The 9,882-nt window shown below is 38.9% G+C and overlaps 1 protein-coding gene across 1 annotated transcript in view; it reads left to right on the plus strand.

Annotated features, from left to right (window-relative positions):
• The window catches only part of FNDC3B (fibronectin type III domain containing 3B), a 390,617-nt gene extending 382,402 nt beyond the window's left edge, over nt 1-8,215 (plus strand). Inside the window, exon 26 of the mRNA XM_036753943.1 lies at nt 5,904-8,215. Within this exon, the coding sequence (XP_036609838.1) occupies nt 5,904-6,215 (312 nt within the window). The 3' untranslated portion in view covers nt 6,216-8,215. The remainder of the gene's footprint in view (nt 1-5,903) is intronic.
• The last annotated feature ends 1,667 nt before the right edge of the window (nt 8,216-9,882 follow it).

Below are 9,882 nucleotides of genomic sequence, written 5' to 3' on the forward strand. Positions count from 1 at the left end.
TTCATGGAAATTTTCAGACAATGGAATAGAAAACTTGGCCAAAGGGACCTTTTTATCAAGTGTGTACTGCCTGGGGAGGTAGTGAGTCCCGCCCCCCCCCCACCTCCGCCTTGGAGCCCAGATCACCCTTGGTCATAAAGATTATAGAAGTCTTTCTTCAGATATCAGTTGAACTGAGTGTCTTCAGAGATCCCTTCCAAGGCTGTGATCCTGTGACTATTTGTGTGTCTTGCCATGAGCTGCTGGTCAGGAACATTCTGTTCATGAATCAAAACGGAGTCAAAAAGACCAGCCCAGCTCACAAATGGGGCACAGCCATGAGAGGCTGAGACCAAGGAGTATTCAGCTGGGAAGATGGGCACACCGAGGGATGAGCTGGTGTAGTACCATCGTTTTAATAAAAGAAAGAACACCACATTTAAATGCATGAATGAGAGGACTGGACGTCAGAGGGACTCTTCTGTATTCATCAGACCTCTGCTGTGTTCTGTCCAGGAACGTACAATCTCAGAGCTTGGACAGGGTTCAGGGTTAGGGCACAGCAGTAGTCGAGAGGTTACAAAGACGATGGTGTCATTTAGCTTAGAAAAGGAAAGGCTGAGAGCCAACAATAAGGGGATTCAAATGTGTACAGAGCTGTTTTATTGGGGCCTGGCTCTCTGCTCCATTGCTGGGGGCAGAGCTAGAACAGGCCAGGGAATAAATTAAAATGTAATCATTTTCTGGAAATGAAGGCTGTTTTCTGATTGCAGCTTTGCTCTTCACAAAGGAGCCCCTTTCCAGCTGTTTTGTTTGGGGGAATGGTTGTAGAATTCTTGAGGCTGGCTGGAGTTTTTTAGTTTGTTTTTGCCCCAGTAATATGGCACTAAATATAAGGCAGTTTAAATATGAGATGTTTTTTGTGAGTATTAATGCTAAAACACCCACTGGTAATATAAATTTCCAAGTAATGACCCTGTTCGAAGGGGAATTTTGGCTACTTGTATTTCATTAGGAAAGCCAGGGTTCAAGTCCAGCCTGTGACCTCTGTAGCCATGGGGAAGTCGTAATTTAAAAATTTAAAGTTAGAATGGCGCTTAGAGGCTGAGTCCAACCCCTTTGTGTTACAGATGAGGGCATTTAGTGATGTGCCTAGGGTCACAAAGCCAGTGTCTGAAGCAGGATTAGAACCTAGGTCTTAACTCCTAGGTCTTAACTTAAGTCAGTGCTCTTTCTAGCATCACCGTTACCACATTACCACAGTCTAGCATTAACATTACCACACCTGTTATATGCAGGACCCTTTGCCAGGCAGTAGGAATCATGAAGCCTTGTTGATGAGGCATAGATGATGGCTTTCCTCCACACTTTACTGCAGTCTTGTAATTAACTCCCATACCCATCACTGTGAGATATATAGTACTATATATATCTAATATATAACTATATATTAGATATATATTTATTTACATATTATTATAAAATATTTTAAGAAAATATATATTACATATAAATATATAATATATATAATATATAATACTTATAAATACACTATATTTATACTCATATAATATCTATTTTATATTTTTATTATTTATGGTGATATATTATTTGAATATGATATTTATATAATATATAAATGTATATATTATAATATAATATATAAATACTTCACATGTAGAGAAACTGAGTCCCAAAGAAGCTTAGGTGGAGCTGCTTTCGTAAAGTAAAACTCCTGCGTTGTTTCCAACTGTGGGGACAGTGATGGCACCAAGGGTAGGTAGCCCTAGAACAGAAGACAAACACTGGCCTATACTTTTCCTATCGAGCCCCCAGACCAGAGGGTCTCTTCCACTCATCTCTGGACTTGGATCTTGGCTGATGTTGCTCACACATAGAGGAATGACTCTGATTAGGGATGATGCCTTCCTGGCATGTTATAAACCCTGGAAGTATCACAGGGTTTAGATCACCGTGGCAATGGATTGCATTGATGGTAACCATGAAGGCTATGGATCGGGTTATTGTCCAAGAGGGAAGGAAGAGATGGATGTTCAGGGACCCTTTACTGAGACTTGTTATTTGTTTGCTCCTTGAAGCTAAATTCCTAATCCCACTTCTCAAGGCACAAGTCAGCATGCTTGAAGAAGTGGCTTCTTGTAAACAGAACAGTGAGAGATATGATAACATTTAGACATGTCTAAATAGTGTCCTGAGGCTAAATCTGCTAGCACCCTAAATGCTAGCTGCTAAGAAAAAATAGTCATCTTAAATTTCAAATTTGAGATCAGGATGGGAACCAGTGAGAAGGCACTGGGGCTCCTGGTGACCCCTTCAGACTCCTTATACTCAGAGATTCAGTTCTATTCCACATTTATTAAGAGCTCATTCATCAATGAATGAATCAATGAATGAATGAAAATTAGAAAACAATAAATAGGTGAATGAATAAGTGAACACCTAAATAAGTGAGCTGACATACTCATGCATGGCTAGGTGCTGACAATAAAATAATAAAGATGGACTAGCCCCCTGTCCTCAGGGAGGCTTACACTCCACCGGGGACCTGAGACTGCTAACTATGTCCACAGCTTGTTTGAGCAAGACAGGACCTTCATCTAAACCAGGGGCTCTTAACCAAAGGTCCATAAACATTTCAAAATGCAATTTGATATCTCTTTATAACTGGTTTCCTTTGAAACTCTGTGTTTTATTTTACACACTTAAAACCTCGATTCTAAGCATGGGGTCTCAGTGCTTCCCCAGTCTGCCAAAGGGGTCCATATTGCAAAAAAAAAAAGGTCAAGAACCCTTGATCTAATCTAACTCCATCCTTTTGCACCGGAGGAGACTGAGGCCCAGAAAAGTTCAAATGGCATGGCCAGAACAGGTCTTAAATGTTTCTCTAAACCTTCCCTTGAGGATCTAGCCTGTGCACTGGAGACCTGATTCTTTTTAGATCTCAGGGTATCAGGCTCCCATCAGCTGTCTCTCCTGTTAGACATGTCCTCAGCAGTGTCCTTGATACCATTTTTGGTGTCTAGATTAACATTCATCACATGCTGGAAAGTCACAGTCATGATCAGTTTGTGTTTTTAAAAAGTGGACATTTTGAAGGGAGTTGGGAGAGGCTTGAACTGGAAGGGGGCACCTGGTCCAATTCCTTCATTTTACAGATGAAGAAACAGGCCCAGAGAACTCACCTAACGAGCCAGAGTTGTGAGATTTGAACTGCAGTCCAGCCCTATCTCCATTACCCCACCATCAGCAAGGGCTGATCTCTTCTTTTAAAAGGCGCCTTGTAATAGGAGCCCACTCTAGCAGGCAGGGTGATAAGTTCCATGGGACCCTAGAAGCAGAGCTGGCCATTGAGTCCTTCTAAAACTTTGTAGAGACCAGTGAGGCACATGGTCCATGCTGCCACCTCCCCCTCCATCATCCTCCTAGTCATTTAAACGTCCTCAATCACCGGATGGTCACTCATGCCAAGAAATGAGTGTCATTACATTGTAAGCTTCCCTCATCCCAGTTGCATAGGTTGTTTTTTTTTTTTTCACTCAGATCATTTTTTTTTTTGCCTAAACTACCCTAAAAACAATTTTCAGGTGCCTCTTTACTTTATATCTTGGAACACCCACTGGTAGTCAATTCTCCATCGGCTTCTACTGTTAAGAATGAGTCAGTTCTTGCTGTCTTGTTATGTAAGCATCTGGTTGGGCTGTCTTAAGAAAATAAATAAATAAACTACACACTGGAAAGCAATTCTTAGTCCATTGTCTCATGGGTTAGTGGGCTCACTCATGGATGCAGTTGCATGTTTTCTGTTCCAAATGTTAAAAGATGAGAGCAGTCATTTTTAGCCTAGTAAAGCGGAAAGTATACTGATTTTAGAATCACACCACCTCATTCTGAATCCTAGAACTTTCATTTGCTAGCTGAGAGGCTGCCTCTGACTGCACAGAATCCTCATCTGTGAGGATAAAATGAGATGATGTCTGTAAGATGCTTCGCAAAAATGGAAACCAGGCTCAAAAGTAATTGGGCAATGTTTAACGTAATAAATAAAAATATAGTATAACGTTGATAATGTTACTTTGTGGTTTTCCAAGTCAGTATGTTGCCTTAGCATGGTGCCTGGTACCTATTAGGAGCTGCATAAATGTTTATTGATTGATCAATTGATCGATATTTGAGTTTGACACCACTGTATCCTGCACAAGGTCTTACCTAATCCCTCTCTGGAGGGATTGGGCGGGGAGTACTTTCCATTTACTATGTATATGTTTTATATTACACATATTATTTTTACCCAGTAGACGGTAAGCGCCATTCATCCATTCACTAAAGATTTATTAAGTGCCTCCTGTGTGCTAAGAACTTGTGATGCAGTGAGCAAAGAAGGAAATAGACTTACTTTGTCCTCAAGGGGCTTACAGTCTGTTGGAGAGCCTTGAGTCAAGTCATGTCAACACACATTTAAGTGGCTCTGGTGTGGAAGGCACTGTGCTAAATCCTAGACAATGTGGGAGGCATGTTTTATACTTGTTTTATATTTTTAGTGCTGAGCACAATGACAGAAGTGTCATGGAAACTCAAATTGTTACGTCAGAACTTCCAGCTTCCTGGAAGCAGTCATATTGCTGTAAGAGAACTTGGATAGTCATAGGGTGATAAATAGGAGTAATCATAAGATGGCAGGATGTTAGCTCCCTGGGGGCAGCTAGTACCTAGCCGAGTACCTTGTGCAAAGTAGGTGCCTAATAAATATTTGTTGAGAAAATAGCCCTTTTTCTGTTCTTTGCAAAGGTGCAGAACTCTGGGTGTAGAGCATCACATATACTCAGTCTCAGTTGATATTGGGTTTTTCCCCCTCTTTATTCTTTGCTGTGTGAGATGGGCTTGCTGAGTAGTGGCCTGGGAAGAGATGCATTCAGAAATTAAGGTGATGGAACAGTAAAAGATAGCCACAAAAATGTTTATAGATTATGAACAAATACTTAACTAATTATCAAATTGAATTGTAAGGCAAATGAATTCCCATATTCTGTATAGGTCATAGCCATGCCCCTTTTTGTCATATAATAATAAAAGCTAACATTTGCATAGCATTTTAATAATGATGATGATAGTTAACATTTATATAGTGCTTTAGTGAGAGCTAACCTTTATGTGATACTTTAATCATAATAGCTAACATTTACATAGCACTTTAATAATAATAATTAACATTTATATAGCACTTTAATAGTAACAATAGTTAACATTTATATAGCACATTAATAATATTAAACATTTATATAATGCTTTAATAATATTAATACTTTAATAATAACAATAGCTAACATTTACATTGCATTTGAATAATAATAGTTAACATTTATTTAGCACATTAATAATATTAAACATTTATATAGCGCTTTAATAATACTAACTTTTATATATCACTTTAATAATAATAGCTAACATTTACATAGCACTTTATATTAATAGTTAACATTTATATAGCACTTTAATAATAACAATAGCTAGCATTTATGTAGCATTTGAATAATAATAGTTAATAGTAATATGGTGCTTTAGTAATGATAACCTTTATAGAGCACTTTAATAATAGCTAACATTTATACAGCACTTACTATGTGCCAGGCACCGTGCTGAGCACCATATAAGTATTTTCTCATTTAATCCTCACAGCAACCCTGCAAGGAGGGTACTGTAATTATCCGCATTTTATAGATGAGGCAAGCAGAGGTTAAGGGATTTGCCTAGAGTCCCAGAGCTAGGAAGTGTCTGAGGCTGGACTCACAAGCACCCTGGGCACTATGGAGCCCTCTATACTGCCCCATATGGACGTAGATGACTTTCCTGGCTCACATGCCTTTGTGAAATAGACTAACGGTCACTTTCCCGTTTCTCTCCCCAAGGTGTACAAGGGAGAAGACGCATCCTTCCAAATCTCAGGCCTTCAGAGCAACACCGATTACCGATTCCGCGTGTGTGTGTGTCGCCGTTGCTTAGATACCTCACAGGAGCTGAGTGGAGCCTTCAGCCCTTCGGCCGCTTTTGTACTACAGCGGAACGAGATGATGCTCGCGGGAGAAACGGGGTGCTTCGACGACCCCAAAAGGAAGAGCCCAATGCCTACTGATGGACAATTTGCGGCCCTCATCGTCCTTGGCTTCGCGGGCCTGTCCGTTTTGTTTGCCTTTATATTACAGTACTTCTTAATGAAGTAAACCAGTCCAACAGAGTCCGAGGTATGAATTTAGGTAATGCTACGCATTGTAATACACAACATTTATTCAGATAGTCCTTTTTAAAAAAATTTTTTTAAAAACCTTTTTTGTTCTTTGATTTATATACTTCTCTTGTTTTACAGTTCTAGCTAGGAATAAAATATCAGTGTTTTGGTGCACCTTTTTGAAATGCAAAACTAGGAAGAAGTTCAACTGGATCAATAAGCAAACCAGATACCAAAAGCAAGCTTTCCTCGCGCTGAGTTTTCTTTTCATTTTTTTTCTTTCAATTTGCCTTTACACTGTTTCCACCGGTGTCTTTCTCAACCTTCAATTTTATATGTTACTGTTTAGTAGACAATAATCACCAGTCACTTCTTTATGTCTTTTTTTTTTTAAATCATCGTATACTTGTAAACATTAATCAGTTACAATGTGTGTAGCGATAGGGCCGGAGTTCTGTTGTAAGTGAATGAGACGAGGTATTTGGAGTATCACCAACAACATTGCATGAGACTGATTCACTACAAGGCATCTGCCCTAAGCACCATTTACTGTTTTTTTTTTTCATTTTTTATTTGTCACTCAGTTATTTAACGATGATTAGCTCATTTAAATCAGAATGTGTACTACAGGCTAAAATATTTTTATAATCTGTTATTCTTATAATTTTTAACACTATGAACTGCCTCTATAAAAAAAAATCAAGTAACCAAAATGCATATCAGTGATGGCGCATTCTAGATTTTTTTTTCCCATGTCAATCCATAGCAGTAACTTTAAGAGGGCATTGTGCAATAAGCTAGTTAGTTATCTCCTTGGTCAGCTGTCTGAAAGCTGCTTTACCTTGTTTGTCTAGCCTTGTATATAACTACTCCTAATCTAATCACTAGATTTTATTATATTCTGTAACATTGGACATGAATTATCTGACTCGGACTGGTGACAGCTTCCTGCCTCTGCTAATTGCAGACAATTTTACACTAACCATGAGCTCGCTCTCGCGCTCGCTTTCTCTTTCTCTCTCTCTTTCTCTTCCTCTCTGTCTCTGTCCCTCTCCTTCTCTCCTCTCTCTCTCTCTCTTTCTTTATACTATATTCTCACCTTGTCAGCTCATTATTTTTGGAAGATTCGCTGGTAGACTGATGATTGTCTCGTTCTTTGAGGTATCGATAAAGTGATTGCATTCCAGTATCTCTAACCAGTATACACAAGCCTATTCCAACAGAGCTAAAGGAAATTGACAAGACAATATTGACAAGACAAAAGAGAAATCAACTAAATTCATAGTTTGTCTTACCACATTTTGACCTGGCTATACATACGTACACAGGGAGTGGGATGATCTGGTGGTTAACAACAGAGTTTTGGGAGTCAGGAGCCCTAGACTCTGTCCCTGGTTCTGTCACTAACTTGCTGCGTGACCTTACAAAGTCACTTTAACCTCTGTGCCTCAGTTTCCTCAGCTATTGAAAACAAGACTGAGGATTCTAATACTTGTTTGTAAGTGCTTTGAGAGCCTCGGACAACAGGTGCTATAGGCCGCGTGCAAAGTATTATTCTGACATGCTGATTTGGAGTCATGAAAGAATCGATTTTTTTTTAACCCAAAGTCATTGGACTATTTATATGAAGTCAGTAATGTAAGAGTACCTCAGGGACATTTCAGAGTTGGAGGTGCAAATTATTCCAAAAGGGTGCAACAGACACAGTATAATCCCCTGCTTTTGTTTTATTATTTGTTTGTTTTTTTTGTATATTTTTGCTACTTGGTTTGGCTTGGTCATAGCTCTGTTGTGCTTGGTCTCCATTGTCTGCAATGCCGTGTCCTCCTGTGCTAGCGTGAGATTCCCATCACCAAAGTCATGGGGAAAACCAACCATACCTTTGTTTGGGATTTATTTATACTATATTCTGCATTCAGTACTTTAAATACCAATTACAGTGCAATCTTTTATTTATTGTAAAAAAAAATAATAAAAAGTGTACTTATGTACTAATTGTCCCTGGTAGCATGTTATATTTTTTGTCTTGTTTTATAATGTTGTAATTTTAGGTCAGTCCTTTTTTTTTCTTTCTCCCTGGCAACATTGGTAGTGTTATTAATCTTTTGACATTTTCTTGTGTTTTTAAGGATGAGAGCATCTAGTATATTCAATGCCAAAAACAAAAAAGTAAATAAATAACAAAAATAAAAATAAAAAACAACCCATGATCAGTGATTGCCAAGTTTACATGTATCCAGAAATCATAATCATCTCTTGGAAGAAAGTGCTGAGACCCACGAATCATGCTGTGTGCCTAGATCAGTGTAGGACATAGTGGAGTTTGATGTTTTGTCATGAACAATAAGAATGAGTTGAATTAGCCTGGCAAATGAATAGCGCCAAGATCTCTTTTTGCCAATTTACCCCCATATGATTTTAACGGATTTGCCGTACAAACCATTCAGGCCTCGCAGTTACATTTGGGGAACAGGTGTTTTTGGAAAATGCATTATTTTGAAACAATGAATATTCAATGAGTACAGCTTTTCCCCCTTGTCCCTTCTGCCTCACCTGCCATTTTGAAAAAAAAAATAATCTCTATTGGGTGAGTGCTTCAGAATTGCTGCTGTGGCAAAATCCTCTTAGTTGCTTGTGTGTGTGAGTGTGTGTGTGTGTGTGTATTTGTTGTGTGTTTGTGTGTTTAATAAGGTGATAATAGTTTGTGCCAAAATGGCTTTGGCTATTTGACCATTTTTATGATTTTGATAATCTTTTGTTTTGCCACCAAGAAGCTGAAATAGTTGAAACAGAATCCTGAAACACTTCATGTTACTGCTGCCCAGAGTCATTGGAATGGAAAGGTCCAGCTCTGGGTTTGGATCTGAAAGGCACAAGTCCAAATACCAGCTCTACTCCTCACCCTTTCTGTGATCTGGTGTAAGCCCAAAGCCTCTCAGCCTCAGTGTCCTAACTACAAAATGAGAGAGTGTTCCTCCCAAATCTCCATCCTGCAGGATCCTACTTGTTAGTACAATGAGTGTTAGGGAGTGCCTAGCATGACACATAGACACACACACACACACACACACACACAGACACTGCTGAGGCTTTTGCCTTAGCACCGAGCACAGTGCCTTGTACACAGTAGGCGCTCAATACACATTCACCAACTTGAGCTAAATATTACCGTAGGCCTCCAATGTACACAGGACAGTAAACTAAAGTGTCCCGTGACTGTTGCTGTGTAGAAATAAATGACTTTTCTTGATGCTCTTAACTTCTCCCGTGATATGTCAAAAACCCTCCAGCCCTTGCCTTGAGAAGTACCAATAATATGAAGCAAAAATTTGAGTCCTAAATGAAATTGTTCAATTGGGGGGGGGGGGGATGAATGAGCCTTCTTAAGGGAAAACAATGTTTTTCATATTCCCTACCTTGTTTTTATCAACTTGAAACACTGAGGGTCTTCTAATCTTGGTTGGTTGGCTACAGTAACTCAGTATTCATGTCAAAATTGAAAAGTGCCCTAGCTGAAGTGTTTGAATGTTTTCCTTGCACAATTCTTTAAATTGAAAGACAAAAAATGGTTTACCTCACTGTTGGACATACATTCCAAGCTTTTCAACTTTAAGAGAGAAATAATCATAAGTTTTTTTCCTGTATTGTAAATTTTAGACTAT

The sequence above is a fragment of the Trichosurus vulpecula genome, chromosome 4, assembly GCF_011100635.1.
Source record: "Trichosurus vulpecula isolate mTriVul1 chromosome 4, mTriVul1.pri, whole genome shotgun sequence".
NCBI lineage: Eukaryota > Metazoa > Chordata > Mammalia > Diprotodontia > Phalangeridae > Trichosurus > Trichosurus vulpecula.